Consider the following 23835-nt stretch of genomic DNA (forward strand, 5'->3'; position numbering starts at 1 on the left):
CATGCAGGGGTCAACAAGACAGACGTTCCTTGCCATGGAATGACTGTGCAGGAGCACAGTAAACACGTATGTCAGTCAAATCCTTGTGAGCCGGGGGTGAGGGAGCTGGCCAAGCAGCTGTCAGTCGCCAATGAGACCCTGGCCCGAGGCATCATCCTCATAATGGAACACCTGTGGGGCAGTGTACAGGGAAGTTCTATGTCTGCCACCCCTACTGAGGGGTCAATGGCAGGCACACCACCCGGGCGTTCGCAGCGCCTCACAGCACATGCTTCCCATCCTAAGGACAAAGGGAACAAGAGGAAGTGGTAGTGGAAATTGGTGTTTGTGTTGGGGCTGGGGATGGGTGGTGGGAGTTGGTGTTGGGGCTGGGGTGTGGGAGTTGGTTTTGGGGGTCGGGTTGGGGGGTGTTGATGGTGTTGGGGCTGGGGGTTCTTTGTTGTCAGAAATAAACACTATTGCATTATGATTATCTTGATGGTTTTTATTCTATGCAATTGAGACATGAGCATTCATTGCATGTGTTGGCTGCATGTGTCCCAAGTCAAAAGAAATTGTCCATGAGGTTCTGGCGGACCATTCGTCCTTCCCTCATATCCCCACGTATGTCCTGTGGTGCCCTGTTCACACCTTCGTCTTCCTCATCTGAGCTAGGAGGGATATGGTTGTCATCTGCAGGCATTTCAATATTCCTATGTATGCACAAGTTGTGCAGCATTGTGCATACTACTACAATTTTGCTAACTTTCCCAGGGCTGTACATAAGTGCACGGCCTGTGTGGTGAGGGCACCGGAACCTTGATTTCAGCAGTCCAAATGTCAATGCATGACCTGGTCCTCACAGCAGTCATCAGCCCTGGCAACTACATGAATGGACTGTGTGAGACATGGCGATATGTGGGTCGGGGAACAAGTTATTGGTCCTGACGTCTCTACCCCTATGTGCATGACTCAATAGTTGTGCATAGTGCACCTTGTGTGCATCGAGGTTGATGAGACTTGGGCTACATGGTTCACTTGCAGTCATTCACATTGTGGGAGTCAGCAGTCATGAGGTATTTGTCAACGCTATGTCATTAGCAATGCACTGGTCAACTATGGTGTAACAGTATGCCATGTGTGTATGTATGTATGTATGTATTAATGCTTATATAGCGCCGGTAGCCAGAGGGCATCAGGGCACTTAAAACAATACAACACAAAAGCTACTAAAATAGACAAAAGAATGTCATATACTAGGACTAGAACGACCCTGAACAGGCTTACACACCGGTTCTTTATCTAAAAAAGGTGTGTCTTCAGCCGTTTCCTAAATGCCAGGTGACTGACTTCTGACCTCAGAGATTCAGGGAGGCTGTTCCACAATTGTGGTGCCAGCACCAGAAAAGATCTGCCCAGCCCAGATTTCAGTTTAAACTTGGGTACAACCAGAAGGCACTTTCCTTCCAAGCGCATTCGTCTCATGGGTATGTAAAGCACTAAACTATTCTTCAGGTAATCTGGTGCGTTGCCATAAAGGCACTTGTGTACCAGTGAGAGAGCCTAAAACTTTATACGTTCCTCCACACTAAGCCAATGAAGGGCTTTCAGATGTGACGTGGTCTTCTTCAAGTTTCTGACTAGCCTAATCGCGTTATTCTGAATCACTTGGCATCTGGATAGGTCCTTAGATGAGGCCCCTATCAACAGAGCATTGCTATAGTCGAGCCGAGATAGAATAATGGCTCTGGCTATGGTGGCCAGATTGCATTCATTGAGGAACGGCTTAATCGATTTCATTAGCCTAAGATAATACGCCGTATTTTTCTGGAGGTAACTTGTCTGGGCGTCGGAATTGACCGAAGAATTGACCATAATGCCCAGGGTTTTCACTTTAGAGGCCACTGAAATGATGGCTTCCTTGATTTGAAAAGATTTATAATCAACCCCCAGGTTGGCCAACTGTCGACTGGAGCCGAACAACATCAGTTCAGTCTTTGTGTCATTCAGACACATCCAATTTGCCTGCATCCAGTCGTCTATTATCTTGTAAACCTTTCCAATCAATTCACGATCAGCGGCGTGATGGCTACCCCCCAGCTCCAAGATGAGCTGGGTGTCATCTGCATAATTCGGAAATGACTCCCCAGCCTTCACCAAGATGCTGCATAATGTACGCATGTATATATTGAACAGCGTCGGTGACAGACTAGCCCCTTGGGGCACTCCAAAAAGAATATGGCAAGGGTCGGAAAAGTTACTGCCCCAATGGACTGTAGCTTGGCGGTCCGATAGAAAGGATAGTAGCCAATCTATTGCCCCTTCGGAACAGCCCACATTCTCTTAGTGCCTTAATGAGGAGTTGATGATCAACCAGATCAAAGGCGGCGCTTGGATCTAGGAGCATCAGCATCCCTAACATGTTCTTATCTACCTAACACAGCATCTGGTTCTGCAGATCCAGCATGGCTGTCTCAGTGCTCTGGGACACTCTAAAACCTGATTGTTGCTGATGCAAGGCCTCATGGTTCTCTACAAAGCGTTGTAATTGCTGCGTGGCTACCTTGTCCAGTAATTTGAGGACAAAGTTAGAGTTTTTTATTGGACGTAGATTCGCTGAGTCCTTAGGACCCAGGCCGGCTTTTTTTTACAAGTGGGGTGATAGTGACTTTCTTAAGTTCCTTGGGCACTGAGCCCTCCTGAAACGAGGCATTCACAATTCTCAAAAGAATGGGAGCAAAGATGTCTTGATATTGGAGAATAATGCTAGGTGGTAAAATATTTTCTGCACAAGTGGTGGGTTTCATGTTGTTCAGCACCTCTAGCAGTTCTGCTTCTGTGATGATGTCGAATTTGAAGAGCTGTTCTCTAGTAGTAGCCTCCACTTCTATTGGCAATGTATCCTGTTTAGCAGAAGTTCTAGCATTAATGATATTCTGTCTGGCTTTTTCCGTCTTGGCTTGAAATGCATTAAGAACAACATTACAGTCCTCCTCTGTGGCCGTAAACGGGGGGGAATACGATTTTTTGGTTTTTCAATACTCTTCAATATGTCAAAGAGTTTGTTTGTCTTATTGTCTGCATTTTCAATTTCTAAGTTAAAAAAATGTGCCTTTGCTATCTTAATTTTATCTCTATATTCCTTGTCCTTTGTTTTCCAGTTATTTTGTTATCCTCTGATTTATCTAGGATCTATTTTCTCTGCAGAGTCCGTTTTTACCTCTTTAATGTATGGAGCTCTGTGGTAAACCATTTTTGACTGTTATTGTTTTTCCTGGCTAATTTAGTTTTGAGAGGGGCCTCTGACTCCACCAACTCTAAAACGTGCTTATTATATCTGTCTAGGAGAGAAATTATCATGCTCCTGGAAAAGAACACAATATTTTTTTTTCAATGCATGACTTAAGCTGTGACTTATTCAATTGTTTTACATTTCTGTTGACTACTCGGATATTAGGGTTATGTTGGTGTAAATGTATTGGCAGTTTTATATTTGCCGATACCAGGTAGTGATCGCTCCAAATACAGGGTGTGGTTCTGCAATCTTGGGGGAATATATTATATCCACATGTAGGGTCCATGGCAATGCATTCATGGGTTGTACGTTACCCTGATGGCGTTGTGCTGCATTGCATGGCAGCATGCCCTGTGTCGCCACATGATTCAAGTCTGTGTACTGGGGTGGGTCAATCGGGGTTCTAGGTCTGTTCTGTGCATTTCTGTTGTTGCATCATGGGACTTGTAGTTGTTCCACTTTGCTAATGCTTACGTACCCCAGGTGTGTGTTGTTGATTTTGGCAGTCAGGCCTGAGTGCTATTACCCACAAGCCAGGTGAGCTGTCCTGTGTGCCTTTCCATGTATGTAGGTAGGGTGCTGTTCCGCAGTATCATCAAATCATGTGTGGCTTCAGGCTATTGGGCACAGCAGTGGCTGATTGTGAGGTTGGCATCACATGTCAATTGAATATTCATGGAATGGTACTGTTTCCTGTCCCCGTATGCCTGTTCTGTTGCCTGCGGGTTATCAATGCCACATGTGTGCAATCCAATGCCGCTATGGTATTGGGGAAATGGGCAATGTTGTATAAACGTGCCTTTGCTGCATGCACCAGCGCCTGGTTGATGGGCATGGAGATGTGCATATGGCATGCCTCTTAAGCGCATCCAGGACTTGGTCCAGCACCTTGAAGAAGGTTGGCTGTGACATCCCATGCAGTGTCCCAACTGTGTGTTGAAATCCCCCCGTGCCACAGAAGGGTAGGACTTCCACAAGGTTCAGCAGGGGAAGGGGCAGGGGGTCCGGGGGGTGGTAGTTCTGATGGCAATGGCGGTTCTGCCTGTATCAGGGTGAGCAGGTCTGTGAAGGTGGGACTTTCCAATCGATATAGGGTCACTTATTGGCTGTCTGTTAGTATCCATGGGGATGGGCGGACACGTGGTGTGGGTGCCCTCCACAGCATACGTCTCCTGCGCCTTTGTGGTGCCTGTCTCCTTCCCTGCTATGGTCCAGCTTGCTGCTGTAGCTGGATGTAGAGTAGCAGGTTGTGGAGCCCATAATCAACATCTGCTTGAGGCTGCATGCTGCTTGGATGTGTGTTCGGGGTAGGCGTGGCCCTTTTATACTCCTCCTGAGTGCTTCTGGTACACCTGTGCCTTGATTTGTGACACCTGTATGCATTTACCTGCACTTTCTTTGTGGCGGTAACTGTACTGTTTTTTGCTGAATTACTTACGATTTTTGGAGGTAATTCCAATGATTTTGGACTTGTGGCAGAAATGTTTTTTGGTGGTGATCCCACCAACGGAATTAGCCCCAGCGCTAATTCCGCCAGGGGAATTACCGCCAAATGCAGCGAAATGTCCCGTTGGTCATAATTGGACTTAGTGGTAAGTTTTACCACTTACCGCAATACTTGTAATGAGGCCCAGTGTGTCTTGGACCATATTTGAATTCTGGAAAGCATATATTTCCCGAACAATTGGCAGCTGCATCCAGCAGTGATACAGGGAGGTAGCACAAGATGGATCACCTGGGTCACCCTTCTTAAAGATTGGGAACAAGCTTATTGCCAGCTAATGGGTGTGACCAGATCCCTGCTAACAGCATCAAACTGTCCAGTCAGAACAGGTGCCCAGAAGGAGGGGTCAAATTTGTATACATCCAGGGGACACAAATCTGGACCTAGGCTATTATGATTTGGTGCATCTGAAAGAGTAGTGATTATTTTACTCCATTCAAGAATTAGATCAGAGGTAGATTTACCTCTGAGTAATAGCATCGGGTTGAGAGGCCCCTAGTTATTTCTTTAGTCATTCCCCCTGCTATTCAGGATACACAAATGTGTATCTGTTCCTGGTGCTTTATGTTACAATTCAATCACATTACCAGTCTGGTCTCTGTTACACCTTCCACCACCAGTCTCCAACAACATTTCAGGTAATATTTTGCAGTGAGGAGAGCTGATTCAGCTTATCCAATGCCTCATCTGTAATTCATTCAGGCCACAGGTCGATGCTATCCTTAAGAGTGCTGTGGCGGGTCAGAAGAAAACTACAGACTATTAGATTACATGTTTCAGGATGGTTTATTAAAACAAATTGCTTTAGACTACAGTGAGGCTCTGTGTGGCTGACCTTTATTAATTGTGTGCTTGAGGAATAACTTGTTAGCACGATCCATTTTTGGAGTGAAATAATTTTAGAACAGGAGTGACCTTATCGCAGCCAGCCTCGAACACAAATCTAAAATACTGAATTTTGGTGATTTTAATCTAGGCTATGACGACACATCAGATTCCCAATCGACACTAGACAATAAAACACTTTGCGATTTCGGTTTTACCCAACATGTTAAGACATCCACCCACGTTTAGGCTAGAATCCTGGACTGGGTTCTTACCCAAAATCTCTCCATTACCAATTTGGGGTGTATCCCCTGTTCCATGTCCAATCATTTTATATTGGACCAGAGTATGTCTTTTCCAAGTTCCTAGAAAAATACATCTGAAAAGATCTGGATGACTTGCCGAAATTTGCGCAAACTGACACCGGATAATATGGCCCCTTACATAGCCACCACTATCAATAATCTTGACTCTCAACACCACCAAAGAGCTGACTAAGGAGTATGATGATACTCTTATAAGAGCCACAAATCACCTGGCTCCATTGAAAACACGCCTGTCTAAAGACAGGCCAAACAAAAATGTTTTCTCCTGATATTCACTCCCTACGCACAGCTAAATTTAGGGTGCTGAAACAATGGGAAAACCCCACTCAGCAGAAGATAGAACGTGTATGCTGATGCGACAAAAACATATAAAGGGGCTATTGTAAATGCCAAAAAAGCTTACTATGATAAAAGAATCTCTGGAGCAACCTGCAGCTCAGGTGAACTATTAAAGATTCTTAAGGAACAGGAGGATCCTTGCCCAGTTCCCTCAAAGGTGGTAAAGGATGGCAGCTAGTGTACATCTATCCAACATGCCATGATGAATAAGTTAGAGAACATACAAAAAAATCTAGCAACCAAAACTAACTGCAGTGTCGAAGTGAACATGACCTTGCCACTGGTTTGCTTCAATATGGACTCGGTCGAATTTGATTTTCAACCTATTTCCGAGCAGTACCTCTTTATGGTACTCAGTCGACTTAAACCAACTAACTGCAAGGGGGATAGTGAAAGAATGCAGTAGCCAACTTGCCCCTCTCATCACCAAATGTATCAATCTCTTTTAAAGAGAGTATTGTTCCCACTAACATCAAAAAGGCTTGGATCTCCCCACTTAAAAAAAAACACCTTTGACCAGTACGTGCCGGGTAACTACCGACCTATTATGAATGTGCCGTATTTACTGAAGATACTTGACACAGTTACAGATTGAGGAGTTTCCGCTTGAACATAGGGTTCTGGGGCCAAAACAATCAGGCTTTCGACGAGGCTACAGTACTGAGTCAACTCTTCCTGACCTAAAGACTAATATGTTCAATATCTTTGATAAGGGGAATTCAGCTCTGCTGGTGCTACTAGATCTGTCCGCAGCATTTGATCTTGTGGATCACTCCATCCTTGAAGACAGACTATGTGGCACGGCACGTTTCTCTGCCGCATCAGCAATATGGGTCCAATAATTTCTACTGTACTGCAAGAGTTTTCGTTGAAGACTCTTGGGCAGAAGAATTTTGGGTCTCCTGAGGCGTGCCGCAGGGTTTCTGTATATTACCAACGGTATTTAATTTCTTCATGCTCCCATTGTTTCAACAATTGGATGCAGTAGCGATCATTTATGCTAATTACGCTGATGGTATTCAGTGCCTTATGCCACTATCAGGTGACCATCTCACTGACTCTGCTGCCCTAAATTGTATCTATGAGAGGATACAAACTTGGATGCAGGTGAACAGACTGGCCCTCAGCGACTCAAAGACCGAACTGATGGTCGTGGGTACAACTCCGGAAACTTGGTCACGAATACTGCCAATTTCAACATAACTGGATGCCCCATCAAAACTCAACCTAAGGTCAAGACTTTGGGAGTCACCCTTGATCAAAACCTGTCAATGAAAGCACATTTGAGCAGCCTGGTCTCCTGCTCCTCCTATTATCATAAACTATTAGCCCAGCTCTGCCCCTTTCTGGGCAATATTAACTGTGCCATGATTGCTCGTGCCAGCATAGGAGCCAAGCTTGACTATTGTGCTAGCTTTTTGCAGGGGGTAACCAATGGGGAACTATTTTGACTACAGGTGGTCCAGAATAATGCTGTGTGCATTGTAATGGAGGTGGGCAGGGCAGACCATGTTTCTCTAGTCAGAAGGGCTTTGCACTGGCTGCCAGTGAATAGTTAGTTGTGTCTTGTTCCGCGTGCATTGCACAAGACACCACTGCCTTTATGGCTTGGGCCCAGAATATCTGCCCAAAAATCTCTGCTGGTTGCCTGCTCACAGGATACTGCTCTCGAACAACACCTCTCTTCTGGTGTCGCAATATTCTAAATGCTCCTGTGTGGCAAGAGGGTCATTTCCACAAGCAGCCCAGAGTCTCTGGAATGAGCTTCCTCTCAATCTACGAGCCTGCACATCCCTTCATGCCTTCAAGAAGGGCTTGAAGACAGCACTTTTCTGCTGATTCCCCTATGAAGTAGAACTCGCCCAGCTACTATCCCCTTTCTTCATCTTTGTTATGTGTTTATGTCTTGATTAAGTGCCTCATGCCTATGGGCTTTGTGTATGCACTATATAAATAAAATTAAATAAAAATAAAATAAGAACTATAAAGCCTTACTTGCCATATCACTATGGGTGTTCCCTACCTATCTTACTAACTAAGCTGCTTATCAGTCTGTTGTGGAAGTCCAAATAATGAAGTCTGCTGTCCAAAACTACCCTATCTGATCCTACCACTATGTAAACTAGCTTATGTTCGGAAAATCACCCCCTTCTCCTTATGATACTTCTAGTATCAAGTCTATAGATTAGTATAGGATACTAAAATATCCTCTTGTTACTTCTCTGATCAGTCTCTGTAATTCGTCAATTGAGCTTGTGAATATCATCTTTCTTTAAGACGTTCCTTTATAGGTTTCTTACAATGTACTCTGGGATATATTCCTGGCTTGGGGTGGCTGCCCCTCTTGGGTCGTTATAGTTCAACTCACTTACGTATCTCCAACCTTTTATCTGTTGCACTGTTTGTGCCCTTTTCCAGGATATTATCATTACTGGCTTCTCACTCTCCTTTTTCAGCTTTTCAATAGGTTGCTTGTTTGTGTTACTATACTTTGTTTTCTTTAGACTATTTTCCCTTCTCCCAGGCAATTGTGATCACTGGTTCTTTACTCTTTATCCAGGTTTCCAATAGTTGCTCTTTCGTGTTATCACACGTTAACTCACTTTGTTTCAAGATGAACTTCTTTTCATGAATAACACTGAGACGAGTTGACTGTATGGTATAATGATTCCCCTTTCGAGTCCAACCATAACTCCTGTACTCCTGGTTACCTTCATCTTTGAAGGGGTACGTCTTCCAGAGTCTGGTTCCTCAGAATCCTTCTCGCTGGGATTCGACCGCTGGTGCCTTTCCTTCATCTGCTTTCTCAGGGTTTCTCCTTGCCGCCTGGTCTCTCGTCACTTCTTGGGACACTGGTGCTCGGATATGGGACCGGACACCCTGTGGCATCACACTTGAGATGGTATCAGCAAGGTTTCTCAGGCCAGTGGTCCACCGGAGGTTCTCGGCTGTGGTCTTGCCACCACCTATTCCTGTGCCTTTGCCCATCTGGATTCTCGTGTTGCGGCTACGCCATAGCTCTGGCATTCTGCTCTCTGCAGTTGAGTGAGTTCGAAACTTGCGGGCACTTGGGTTCAGGGTCGGATTGGCCCATCGGCCGTTCGGCCCGTGGCCAGTCCAAACTCCACTTGAAGGCGGGCGAGGGGCCGGTTTAAAACCTACGTCTGGGCCGGTTTGATAGTGCACCATGGTGTCTCATGCCGGCTCAGGGCTGCCTGCAGGCCCTGCCTACTCTGATCTGCTGGAGTCGGCGTGACACACCATGGCGCCAGCCACCAGGTGATCTTTGCAAGTGAAGGAACTTCAGTGTTACTTTTTTACAAAACAGTAAAAGCCTGCTCCCAATGTTTTGTAAAAAAGTAACATCCTGCAACTGCTCGCCCGTCCTTGAAGGGAGGGAAGGCTTGCACCTGGGAATCTCTGCTCTCAGCGCTCTCTGACCCCCTCGCCCTCTCTCTCTCTCGCTCTCTCCCATGTTCACATTTTCAGTGCAGTTTCCTCTCCTGAATCTTGGAGGAGGTCCCCGGGGTCCCCCGCTTCTCCGCCGTCAGGTTTGTGGTGAAAGACGTCCCCATCAAGGGCTACAGAGGTGAGTCCCAGAGGGTGGAGTCCCGGGCCCCTTGGTTGCAGTCATGCAGAAGGCCGTGGACCCCCAGTATTGTGACAGGAACACAGAGAACCTCAGAGGAGCGGAGCAGCTGCACAGATCCGACGTCAACTCGTCAAGACGGTGATGGACCGAGTCAACCAGACCCGGGGTGAGTGATGGGGGAGCACGCACACACCCTGGTGTCCCAGCAGTTTCATGCACCTGAGGGGCACCATGGTGCCACACAGCTGGCATCTACGCTGTGCTATGTGGCATCACATGCAGAGACAGTGAATGGCAGTTGCATGGACACTACTGCATGCACGAGTCATCAGCGCTCGCCCCCCCCCATGGGGCAGTGGCTGGCTGTGCTTACCCACTATTCAGGGGGCAACATAACTTTACAATGGAAAGGAACAGGCAGGGAAGGGCCCCTTTGCTGTACAAGATCCTCGTCCAGGGACACAACTTGAGGCATGTGGGGGTCGTATTCAGGTAGGTATCCGCCAGTAGCTCAGGAGGAGGGTGTGAGTGTTGCAGCCCCTCGCACACGCAGCAAACCAAAGCCCCATGAAACACCACCAGCAGGCTTTTCTTGCCCCCGGGCACCGCTTTTATGAAGGCTTGCCAGAGTGCAGCTTTAGGCAGGCCAATGGGGTCTTCCCCAAGATAAAGGGTTGCCCTGCTGCATACAGTGCATTTCCTATAATTTGAACATTCACTCCGTGAGGAAGTCACTAGAAGTAACCAGCCCCCAGGCTAGGACCCGGAGACCTCCAGGTCACATGCTGCCATCTTTCTTCACAAGCTCAGCCTTTCATCCCTCAAGGTCGATAAAATACTGTGGGTCATTATTATCCGCAACAGACAAGTTGCAGAATGGGCGAGCCTTCTTAGGGTGGATAAAAGGGCACTGAAACGTTAGATTCACTCCCTCTGCATGTCCCCCAGCAGTGCTGCTGGCTTGGGTATGCATGCCCCATGGGCCCCCTGCCTCAGCTGCCTGGGCCCTGATAGCAGCAGGCCAGCAGTACACTGCACAGCAACACTGTTGGTTTGACTGCAAACCACTGGCACTGTCCCCGGCACCGGCCCCAGCGTTACGTCCCAGTGCTCTGCGCTCTACTCACGCAGCTTAGGTTACTCTGTGTTTTTAACATATTGGGGAATGTCTGGATATGAATATTAAATGAAGGTGCCCACCTGCTGCAACACGGGATTCCCAAGATTGAGTTACACATGCCCAATACCTGCTGTGCTGCGTGCACCGGCGGAAGCTGCGGGAAGCTGCGTTAACGTGGCTGCGCACAATAATTAACTGCAGAGCCAGGGTTGGATTTGTCTCGGGCACCAATAAAAGTGGCCCACAGTTTTACATGGCAATTCGTTCCTTTTTACTAGCTGCATGAAGTAACTTATCAAAATGGCCCCAAAAAAGTGGCCCACTTAGACCAGAAAACAAGCCCAAACCCGCATGTTGTGTTTTTGTTTCGGGCATTGCACTGTTGCCATACGCCAAAGCCAGTCCGAGACTCAGGGGTGAGTCTTTGGGCAGGCACGCAGAGATAGGGTGAGAAAACTCACCCACTGTTAGGTTACAGCACTCTTCAGGATGAGCGAGGTTTTATTTCTAACATTGCACAGCAGAAACTAAATAAACACTGATGCGCGTTTGCCATAGATGTCATTTTAAGGTCAACATAATGAATCTCATTTTATAGAGTTCTGAAGTATGCAGTCTTGTTGACCGTATGGTATGGGCCTAATTCACAGACCGTTTTCCAATAGGGTTTTGCCATTAAAACACACTTCTGTGAATTAGGCCCGACCCCAGTATCAGGATTTTGAACTGTGATCCCCAGATTGCACAAAGATCTGTGATGCCTGTCACTGTGCAATACCCCTTAACCCCTCTTTCGCGTCCCATACTGGCGTTCCAATTTTAGAGTACAATAAGCATCCAGACCATTTTGGACTGTATATTTTGCTTTTCGCAAGTTGCAGTAATAGCATGTTTTTTTCTGCCGTTGTCTCTGTTACAATAATCACAAGACATTCCATCTCAGTGTCCTGGCCACTTGATGTGCTATGGTCAAACATTGACTTCATTGTGCCACAATGAATGCTTTGTTGTAATGTGTCTATCTTTCCCATCTTGCTGGCATGCTGTCCAGGTTGTTTGTTTGCATGTATGAGGTAACAAGTGCTCAGAGTATGGGATGTCCTGTGAGTGCACTGCTTTCCCTATTTTGCTAACCTCTGATTCTGAAGCCTGAAAAGTAGAAGCACGCAGGCTTGACATGCGGCCAAATTTGCACCAGACCTGCAGATGAACTTTATTGGTCTGCTGTTAAATTTCAGTTACCAGTTTAATGGTATCCACTACAGAATAATTGCTAATTTTACTATAGTCGATATGATCGCACAGTGGGTTGAGCACTCGCTGCTGCGATGTGTGTGTGATCTGCAGGTTGCAAGTTCGAATCCCAGCAAGGCTATCTCAGCCTTTCATCCTTCTGAGGTCGATAAATGAGTACCAACACAGGGTGGGTGATATTGTATGCATATTTGTTCTATAAAAAAGAGCTTAAGCGTGCTATACAATAACATATTATCATTTGGCCTTGGACGTCTGCTTGCATTCACAGTAATTTGACAATATGGATAAATACACAAAGATATTAATGATACATATGGTGATCCATTCTTGTATGAAATGTATATCACATTAGTAAAATCATAACAGCGCCTTGGTGTAAAGTGCTCTACAAATCAATCACCATATTTTTCGTAGTGTACTTTGGAACAATGCTATTTGATGCCACTTCCTGTTTTGTCAAGGGGTGAAAGATTGTGTTTCATTAATGGCACTGATTCTGTAGAAACATCTGTGTTTGCGCAGTGAGAAGCATGGTATCCACTGCATTCCTTTCTATAGCGTTGCGCTTTGCTGGGCACAGATTCCACAGTGTTCACTCTGTATCAAGTCTCTCACTCACTCACTCACTCACTCACTCACTCACTCACTCACTCACTCACTCACTCACATGTTATTTTTTGAGTTGTTTTGCAATGTAACAGACACATGAACCTTTCATAAGTAGTATTTTCTGTAAAGTCGTGAATTGACGCAATTCACGGATGATGGTTTGAGGGCCAATTTTTTTGAGGCGAGGGGTGGGCCACTTTTTTTGTGTGTCAGGCCTATTTCTTGTCCCAGTTCGACCCTGCTCAAGTTCCTGCTTCATGCAGGTGTCATGAAGCTCAGATCCTCCCCGGGATGACGTCTGCATTCCACTTTCTCTCTCTCCTCTTCTCACTCTGGGTCGCTGAGGCTACGTTAATCAAAATACTCATCTCAGTAGATTGATTATTCTTCTTTAAACTGACATATTCCTTTTCCTTAAATAATGGCATCTCTGCAGAGTTCCTTCTTCCTAGTCTTGATGTGAAAAGGTTTTTGAGATTTTAGAGCATGCCATGTAGGCCATTATGTGTACAGGTTTAGGGAGTACATCATGGGAACAGGAGTCCTTGTCCCCTAAGGGGGAGTCTATCACGGTGAGGGGCCAGTGGCCCCTACCCCTAGGGAGGGTACTGCGCAGCAGACTCCCCTACCTCCATAGCCTCACAAGGGGGGTCTCCTCCTTGGATAAAAGGGACACATTCCCTCGATTCGTTACAGTGCTTACTCCCTGCTTTCCCCAATAGCAAAATTGTGCCACCTGTGCAGTCCCATGTTTTGGGCCCTGCTCGTCCAGACTCTCTCTCTCTGCTCTCATATATATCACAGTGCAGGACACATTACAGATTTTCTAAAATAAGGCCATCAGAGTCATCTGGGGCCTTCAGAGCTGTAATCGCCTGGAAACCTAGCAATCTAAACTTGGTTGATTATCCATCCATCAACAGATCAAATCAAGAGTGACCACTCTTTTCTGGGAAGCTTCCATGCTTCCAGATCTTTTTTACCTGTCACATCTAAGAGCACCATGTTATCTTACTCTCCTCCTCCACTGAGACCCTAACAGAAGGTTGGTGCGTTTCCTGTGAAAAATAAAACATAGTGGAAGCTGACGCCAAGCCTGGGCATATCTATTGACCACTAACAAATATGTCTTCTATCCACCCGGTCCTCCTTCATTCTCTATGCCAAATACTATCTTTGTTTTCATAGCTAAGAATGTTCTATTTATGTGTTGCTTCTAATTGTTTTCTTGACTAATGTATGTACTGTTTGTGATCAACTATTTCATTGTTACGTATATAACACAACGTGCAGCTGCTTGTCGGTCATTATTTGCTTAAACATTTTATTAAGTTAAATTAAATGATGGTCTTAAGGTAGGTCTGGTCTGGCTGATAAAGAACTGGATGTCTGTGACTTTTTTCTTTGCCATCGTTGGTACCTGTCTGCAAATTTGCTCTCTGCATTATGGGGAAGGGGCCTCTTCTTTTTTTTCTTTTTCAACATGTTTCCTTCCATTTTCTTTTATGTTGGTTGGGTTGACTATCTAGCAAATTTTCTGGCTGTTGAGTGATAAAGCTGATATATCTTGATTGTTGAGTTTGACTTCCCTTTGGGACCTGTCCTACAATATGAGGTACCTCAAAAATAGTGGAGTTGGACAGTTTCTAGGGCACTGTAAGGAAGGCATGGTATCAAACAGTAAGACATGTGTGATCGCAGTTCAAGGGTGTTTATTGAACTTCAATTGGGTTTGAAAAATGCCTATCTAATCCTAAATCTAAAGATGGGAGCAAGCTACGACCATCAAATAGTAATATGATATGATAGGTTATTTATAATGCGCTTAATACCCATAGATTTCTAAGTGCAGACCTGGGGATCAAACCTATGTGGCTCGTGTTGTCTTGCTTCCAAGGCGAGCATGCTCCCCTGAGCTATCCTCCTGAGACAATAACGCATTCTAAGTAGAGTCTGTCAAAATGAAAGGGCCTATACTAATAAGCCTATTGCCAATCCTTACTTCTGAATACAAATAGTGTGGCAAACAATGTTATGCAAAAGAAAAGTGATCAAGAATTGATATGTCAGCATATTCAAGCCGTTGGCTTCCGTTCCCCACGTTTTCAGCACAGGACAAGGCAGCACACTGAAGTTTAGCACACTCTCTCGCTTCTCTAACACGAGGATGCAGTTCAAAACCTCAACAGCAGGGCCTTCTGTGCCAAAGTCTCTTTGCCTTTCAAAGTCTCTTATTTCAGATGGCCTGATTCAACATGACAAACATTAAATTTCCTTTCTAACTTCTCTCAGGTGATTTACTGTTCACCCCGGGTCTCCCTCTGCCAGGCTCAGACCCACTTTGACACAAAATCTTCAATTGGTCTCCCTCTGTCGGGCTCAGACCAGATTTATCTACTTTTCCAAACTTTCTCTACTTCATCCAAATCAAAGGCTTTCAACAGTGCGCAGTATTTTGCTTGACCTGTTGCAGTACCACTTTGATTCACAATTACAAATTTTCTTCTTGATATAACCTTTTCCTCACTTTCACCTTTGCCACTTTTTAGCTGGATACCTTACAGAGACCTTCGATTGAGCAACCACGCGGTGCTGGACCACTCTGTCAAAGGTATTGCATCTTACTTTTAAAGTTCATTTAATCATCAGCAGTTAACTTTACTTGCATCTTTTATCACACGCATTTTAACAATGTTCATTCCAGCACTCACCATTCAATGTTGCTGCTTGCAACCTTGGCTTCAACACAGACCGGTCTTGTATCGGTCTCTCCAACTCACAGGCTGTGTTGATTTCACTGATGCTGCTTTGTTCTTGGAGCCAAGGACTCTAACACAGTGGCTGCTGCTTCTCCCCGCCTTAATTATTGATGTAGGAGGGCCATGGTATCTCCGACACACACTGCAGGGTTCCTTAGCCTGGTTTCCTGGTCTTACGCTCTCAATTCTAGAGTTCGAAGGGATTGTGTCCTCCGACGTATTCTTTATCTTTGATGTTACCCATTCCAGCTTGCTGGCCTGGGAAAAAAATTTCAGTAGAGGGCGCTGCCCCTGGACAGCCTCTGTATCGGCGCCAACGTCATTGTCGTATAAATAGACTTGCGCAGCGTCCGTTGCTCAGTTCTGTTTTTCCACGTTTCGTGGGCCTCGGAAATGTGACGCTCAGTTCCTTTCTTCAGGAAAAATCTTTTTATTCTTCGAAGATTATTATCTTAATACGATGGCTTCTTCATCCGGACCATCAACTCCTTGGTCCTGTTTCAAAAAATGTTGCGACTGTGGGAAGAAAACGTCGTTAACGGATCCTCACAGGATCTGTTTGTGGTGCCTGGGGTCGGAGCATCACTGTTCGGAATGCGAGGACTGTATGTCCATGACGGCGAAAGCCTTGAAGGAGCGTAAGGGGAAGTTAGATAGAGGGAAGAGCTTTAAAACTTCTACTACCTCGAAAGTTTCTTCGGCTGAGTCGAGACATTCGTCTCCTCGTCGACAAAAGAAGCATTCCCGTTCAAGATCTCGAAGCGGTTCTCGTCAGTCTTCGAGATCAAAACACTCTAAGGAGAGGTGTTGTAGATCTCCCTCTTCTTCTTCTTCCTCTACCTACCCAGAGAGGGTCACCTGCCCCACGAAACACAGCTTTCCAGCTAAGTGGGAGGAATTCCATAAAAAAAATGCTTATCGTCTTCGAGAAAGCGGCCTCGACCCCCTCGGAGACGTCTAAAGGTGATAACCTAGGTGAAAGACCCGAAAGATCAAAACGCCGCGAGTCGTTGAACCCGGCGAAAGAAACTACTCGAGAGCGTCATGAACCCTCGAGTAAAAACAGTAAGACCGCGTCATCGATGCCGTCATCGAAGGTTTCTTCGACTCATAAATCTGCGTCATCGATGCCTTTGTCGAAGGGTCCTTCGACGCACAAATCGGTTGCATCGACGCCGTCTCAGACGCGACTGTCGATGCCGATAAAAGACAAACCTACAACTGTCACTACGACACAGATAGTAGAGGTGTCGAGAGCTTCGACCATGACGTTGAGGATGCCATCGACAATCTTGACGACGCTGAGTAGGATTCCGATCCTCTCGAGTACATCGAGGTCCCTTCAAACTTTCTCGATGCCTTTTTCAGGATTGCCGAAGCCATTTACTTCCACGTCGACAACCTCGACATTTTCTCAACCTGTGACAACCAATTTGGCTCCCTCTGTTCTAGAAATGGGTTTTAAACCATATCCTAGATCTGACTACTTTAGAACCTTGTCCTCTATGTATGAGGAAGCAACAAGTTACTTACCTGTAACTGTTGTTCTCCAGCATGGGTCTGGCATGGATTCACATGCTCATGAATATTCCCCGTCGTCAGGCCGGGAATCCTCGGTATAGAAAAAATCAGTATCCGTTTCGTTTCTGATCTGTCTTTCTTAGTAGTAACCAATCACTGGTCTCTGGGTCATACTGCCCCCAGCCAATGACTGCCCTCTCCCTAAGCCCCCCCTCTGGCAGCCATCCTCAGATTTGGTAGCACGTAAAGTGGCAGTATGACCAAGTGAAGAGCCGCAGAGGGGTAGGCCTTAGGGTTCGCATGTGAATCCATGCCAGACCCATGCTGGAGAACAAAAGTTACAGGTAAGTAACTTGTTCCTTCTCCAGCATGGGGTCTGGCATGGATTCACATGCTCATGAATATAAGAATACATAGCAGTATACACATGCACAACCACGGGAGGTGGCAACAGGCTCAACATTAAGCAATACCAAAACACTCAACATTAAGCATCTCTTACCTCCTCACCAGGCTCACCTTAAGCGAACAGGGTGCGCAGCACTGCTTGGCTGACCCTGGACTCCTCCCTGGAGTCCCGATCGACGCAGTAGAATCTCATGAAGGTGTGTGTCGACCTCCACGTCGCAGCCCTGCAGATGTCGAGCAGGGGCACACCAGAAAGGAATGCTGTGGTAGCAGCGATCGCTCTGGTCGAGTGGGCTCTCGGACGGCCGGGCAGCGGTCGGTTTGCCAACCGGTGACAGTGCATGATGCAGCCGGAGAGCCATCTGGAAATGGAAGCCTTCAAGAGAGCCTTCTCTTGATTCACAGGTCCAAAGTTTACAAACAACTGTGATGTCTTCCGAAAACTCTTCGTGCGGTCCACGTAGAACTTCAGCGCTCTAGCTACGTCCAGCGAGTGCAGAGTCCTCTCAGCCGGTGACGAAGGCGACAGGAAGAAAACTGGCAACACCAAGGGTTCGTTGAGGTGGAAGTCCGACGGCACCTTGGGCATGAAGGAGGGGTGCATCCTCAGCACCACCCTCGTGTTGTGAAAAGTCAAGTATGGTGGCTTGCAAGATAGGGCCTGGATCTCTCCCACTCGTCGTGCGGAGGTGATGGCCACGAGAAAAGCTGTCTTCCACGACACAAACTTCAACGGTGCCGAATGCATAGGCTCAAATGGGGCCCCCATGAGCCTGGTCAGCACCACGTTGAGCTCCCACGCCAGGGCAGGGGCCTTCACCGGCAGGAATGATCGGAACAATCCTTTCATGAATTCCTTCGCCAGCCGATGAGACCACAAGGACGCCCGTCCCGTAGTCCTGGTGTATCGTGAGATGGCGGCCAGATGTATCTTGATGGAAACGTGAGCTAGTCCAGCCTTGGCCAATGACAGTAGGTACGGCAATACCTGAGGGGCCGTAATCCGCAGAGGGTTAACCTTCTGTGCACGGCACCAGACAGAGAACCTCTTCCATTTATGTCCGTAGCACTTGAGAGTTGAGGACGCCCTGGCCATTGCAAGAACCTCTCTGCAGTCGGCTGGGATGCCGTACCCTCCAAACTCTAGTGCTGAAGGAGCCAGGCCTGCAAGTTAAGCGACTCTGGGTTGTGATGAAGAATGGCGCCTCCTTCTCTGGAGAGAAGATCCGCGTCCGTCGGCAGCTTGACTGGTGTGGACGCTGACAAGTCCAAAAGGTCCGGGAACCAGATCTGTCTCGGCCACGCCGGTGCGACGAGGATCATCCTGCACCGGGTCCTCTTGAGCTGGTTGATGAGCCGGAGCAGCAACGGCAACGGAGGGAACGCATAGAGAAATAAGCCATCCCAGGGGAACGAGAAAGCATCGCCCATGCTCCTCGGCTGGGGGAACCTGCTGGCGAACCTCCGGCACTTGGAGTTTGTCGCTGTCGCAAAGAGATCGATCTGGGGTTCGCCCCATCGTCAGAAGAGTCGATCCACTTGATCCTGGCGTAGTTCCCACTCGTGGCACGAGCGCAGCTCTCTGCTGAGTGAGTCGGCGATGGTGTTTTTATTCCTGCCAGATGAAAAGGCACCAGTAACATCCCTTGGGCGATGGCCCAATGCCACAGATCCTGGGCTTCCTTGGATAGGGCAGGGGATCTGGTTACGCCCTGCTTCCGGATGTAGAACATCGTGGTGGTGTTGTCGGTGAAGATCCTCACCACCTTGCCCTTGAGGGACGGGAGAAAAGACCAGAGGGCCCAGAACACTGCGCTGAGCTCCAAGATGTTGATGTGGAGTGACTTCTCCTCTGGGAGCCAAAGGCCTCTCGCATGAAGATCTCCTCAGTGCGCTCCCCAACCTTCCAGGGAGGCATCCGTCGTCACCGTCACCTGGTGAGCTGGGGTCTGAAAGTCCATGCCCGCCAACAGATGAGAGCGGGTACCCCACCACCGGATCGCCTGACGGAACGTTGAGTTGAGTGGGATCCTGTCCTCGAAGCTGCCCGTCGACTGGACCCAGCGGGCGTCGAGGAACTCTTGTAAGGGGCGCATCCGAAGCCTGCAAAGGTGCACCAGATAAATGCAGGAGGACATCATCCCGAGGAGGGACTTGATAGATCTTACCCTGGCCATGTCCGTGGCCAGCAGGCGCTGCACCTTGCCCAGGATGGTCCTGGTCCTTTCCTCCGACAGCAAGGCCAGCTGCGCCACTGTGTCGAGCTTGGCTCCCAGAAACAGGGCGACTTGCGACGGGACCAGGTGGGATTTTGGAAAGTTGATGGAGAACCCCAGGTCCGTGAGCAGCTGGACGGTCTTCGCAGTGTGCTCCACGGCGAGCTCCCTTGTCCTTGCCCAGATGAGCCAGTCATCCAGGTAGGGGTAGACGTGAATCCCCTGCAGGCGCAGCCACGCCGCCACCGGTGCGAGGCACTTGGTGAACACCCTGGGTGCCGACTTCAATCCGAGCGGGAGGGCCTTGAACTGGTAGTGCCGCCCTTGGACCACGAACCTGAGGAACTTTCGGTGTCTTTTTAGAATGGGGATGTGGAAGTACGCATCCTCCAAGTCCAACGACGACAGGAAATTGCCCTCCTCCAGCTGTCCCAGCACGTGCTGGAGGGTGACCATCTGGAACTTCTGTGCCTTGATGTATCTGTTCAGTCGTCGCAGGTCCAGGATGGAGATGGACTCCCACACACTGACGAACCTCGTCAGCCGGCCTCCCACCGGGCTGCTTCTGCGGGGGCCCGACCCCACGGTCGGTTCAATCTCGTTTGGAGGCCGTCTTGCCTCCTTGACCTCCCTGTCGACGATGAAGGGTAGGTCTCCTGAGATGAAGATCTTGCCGCTTAGCGGTACGTCAAGGAGCCACTGCCGGATCCCTTGGAGGCACCTTGTCTGCCTCCGGAGCTCCGAAAGGACGGCCGTCGTTGTTGGAGCACTCCCAGTGCCCGGGCAGTCTCTGTGTCTGTCTTGATAGCCTGAAGGGACTCATCAACCGGCTTCCCAAACATGTTGTTCCCGTCGAAGGGCATGTCCAAAACTTTGGTTTGTACGGCCTGGCGGAAATCCGTCGCCTTGAGCCATCCTCGTTGTCTCAGGCAAACGCTGTTGCCCAACTGACGGAAACCGGTGTCGGCGATGTCCGTTGCCACCGTGATGGCATGGTCTGAAGCAATCTCACCTTCCTGTAAGATTTCAAGGGCCTCAGCCCTTTTGGCGTCCGGAAGGAAGTCCAATAGAGGGGCGGTTTTGAACCACAACTCCCTGTCGTAGCGGGCAACGATAGCCAGGGCGTTGGCCGCCTTGATAGTCGTCGTTGCAGATGAGATGACCCGTCATCCCATCGTGTCCAGCTTCCTGCCCTCGCCGTCCGGCGGGGAAGTTGATGTCGAGGCCGATGCCCCCCCCAGCTTTCTTCTTTGCCGAGACGACCGAATCCGGGGTAGGTTGTGCCCGAAGGCACAAGGGGGCAGCGTCGGGGACCCAGTACTTCTTCTCGTACCGGTCCCTCTTTGCAGGCGCCGTGGCAGGGTTCTTGAGGAGGGCGAGCCCCTCATCCCAGATGTCATCAAGAAGTGGTACGGCGAGGACCGTCTTCCTTTTAGCCTCACGCCGTTGGTAAAGGAACCCCTCCTTCTTCTTCTCTTCGGGGCAGAGCTGGAAGAGCTTGGATGCCCTGGAAATCATGGCATGGAAGGATCCAATTTCGTCGGACGGGGACGCCCGAGCAGGGGGCGACGGGGGACACGTCCCGTCGTAGCCGTGTCCGTGCCTGTATCATCCCCGTGGGTAGTAGACCGGGGGAAGGCAGAGCAGGCCGCAGAGGTGGGAGAGGTGGCGGTGGATGCGTCCTCCTCTTCTTATGCGGTGGACTTTCCGAAGGTCCCGGCTCTGGTTCCCCCGTCTGGTCTGGCTCAGGTACCTCCGTCGGGGGGAGGGGCAACCTTGTCCTTATCTCCGAGCATAAGGACTGAATCGCTGACAAAATGGCTGCCGAAGTGTCCTGCGGCACTGGAAACGATGGGCGCAAGAGCTCTTAAGGAACCTCGTCGGCGGCACCGTCGCTCTCGTCGTCGCCCTCGTTGGGATCCCTCCCGATGGGCTGGGCCTCCTCCACGACTTCGATGAGCTCTTCTTCAGAAGTCGTGTCCGTATCCACGATGGCCACCTGCCCCTCCCCCTCCTTTTCCAACGGGGACTTCGTGGGGGTCTTCTCGATGGGCCTGAAAGACTCCCCCCTCCGCGGTGGCAGGGAGACTCTGGATCCTGAGGTCGCCTCCACTGGCGTAGCCTCCACAGGCTGAGCCAGGGCCGCTGCGACATCCTCGATCGAGGTCTTAGCAGGGTGAATTAAGGCCATCGTCACCTTCTGTACGCCTGGGGCCTTCACCTTGGGGGGACGGTCTGAGCCTCGCCCCCCCCCTGCCGGAATCTTCGAGATCGACCGGGGCCTCTCCAGAAGCTTTGCCGGGTTCTCAGACTTCCTCTTACCCGAGCCAGAGCGTTGGCTCGTGGTTGATGGCGCCGGGGAGGATGCGCCCTGCCTGGCAGCCAAGGAGCCCGACCGTTCATCGCTCCCGGTGCCCGCGGACTCGCAGTGCTTGGCCTTTTGTTGGGCCCCCGTCGCCGGGGCGCCCTCACAGGACTTAGAAGACCGCTCTGACTTCTTTTTCTTCTTCTCGCCTAACGGGCTCTTCCCTTCCAGCCAGCTGGCGAGACGGAGGTGGCGATCCTTCATGGTCAGCTCTGGCATGTTCCCACAAAACGCACAGTCCTTCTCCACGTGCGTCTTGTCCTGATGGAGACAGTAGAGGCATAACGAATGCTCGTCCTTCTTGAACACATTCTGAAGCTGGCATCCAGGGCAGGTCCCGAACAGCTTCCCGGGCGTCGAGCTTCCTTTCTCCTGGGCCATGTCCGGGGTAGGCCTCGGAACTTCTGGAATCCTCCAAAAGCGTAACTCGACGAAATCTTCATCCTTGAGGGGCGTAGAAAACTCCGAAACGGGTCCCTGTTGATCGAATGTAGAAACGGTGGAGCTTGAGGCTCAATTTAACCGAAAAATGAGAAAAATCTCCTGAAAAAGCGCGGAAACGCAGCAAAAGCCCGAGATCTACAGCACGAGGACTCCCAACACTTGAACGTTCGGTAAAAATCTGAGGATGGCTGCCAGAGGCGGGGCTTAGGGAGAGGGCAGTCATTGGCTGGGGGCAGTATGACCCAGAGACCAGTGATTGGTTACTACTAAGAAAGACAGATCAGAAACGAAACTGATACTGATTTTTTCTATACCGAGGATTCCCGGCCTGACGACGGGGAATATTCATGAGCATGTGAATCCATGCCAGACCCCATGCTGGAGAAGGGGAGGATTCTGACCATGAGAGACCCTTTGGTTTACAAAGGACTACAATATCCATGCCAGAGGAATTAATCTCTGAAGAGAACAGGTTAAAAGACCTTCAGGATTCTCTGCATGAGGCAAGTGGTTTACATACTTCTCCAGAAGTAGAGTTTGCTAAACCAAACCCTGGAGTGCATGCTGAGACCCCTTATAGGATTCTGATGGCCAGAATAATTGAATTCATGGGGTGGTCTACACCTACACCTTATTTTCAGCAGGATGACCTTACTGATATTTTAGATAAAGGTCCACAGGAGGATCCTGTTGTTCCCTTTCATACTGCTCTACAAAGAAACATTTCTGCAAATTGGGAAACTCCTGAAGTTATCCCTGCAGTAAAGAAAAGACTTTCTGCTAAATACAGGGTATCAGCTTCAGATCCTGAATATCTGAGCAAGCATGCAACTCCAGAGAGTTTAGTTGTACAGGCAGCACCTTCATCTAACAGTAGGTCAGCATACCCTACTATTCCACAGGATAGGGATGATAAAAGATTTGATGCCATGTCAAAAAAAGTATTTTCGGCATGTAGCATGGCGCTTAAGTCGATTAACGCCACTTGCACGCTAGCAAGATTCAGCCACACACTTTGGGAGTGTGCTTCATCTGCGGCTGACTGTCTTCCAGAAGGAGAAGAAAGGGATGCATTCTTAAACATCATCAGGGATAGAAAGGATGCAATGTGCGAGTCCCTCCAAACAGGCATTGATTCTGCTGACAGCATCAGCAGGGCCATGGAGGCAAGTACCACAATCCGTACATTTGCGTGGTTGCGGAAGTCTGGTTTTGCTCCAGACGTACAGGCCAGACTTCTGAACATGCCCTTTGATGGCACTTCTTTATTTGGGAA

General features: G+C 48.7%; 1 protein-coding gene across 4 annotated transcripts in view; it reads left to right on the forward strand.

Annotated features, from left to right (window-relative positions):
- Positions 1 to 23835, forward strand: part of CERKL (CERK like autophagy regulator) — a 1041140-nt gene that overhangs the window by 1004112 nt on the left and 13193 nt on the right. The window contains exon 13 of one of the 4 annotated variants that reach the window (XM_069616081.1): positions 15396 to 15457. The exons of the other annotated variants lie outside the window; for them this stretch is intronic. Coding sequence (XP_069472182.1) covers positions 15396 to 15457 — 62 coding nt within the window. The remainder of the gene's footprint in view (positions 1 to 15395; positions 15458 to 23835) is intronic. 4 annotated transcript variants of the gene reach the window in all.

The sequence above is a fragment of the Ambystoma mexicanum genome, chromosome 9 (genome assembly GCF_040938575.1).
Source record: "Ambystoma mexicanum isolate Mex_15411 chromosome 9, UKY_AmexF1_1, whole genome shotgun sequence".
Lineage (NCBI taxonomy): Eukaryota > Metazoa > Chordata > Amphibia > Caudata > Ambystomatidae > Ambystoma > Ambystoma mexicanum.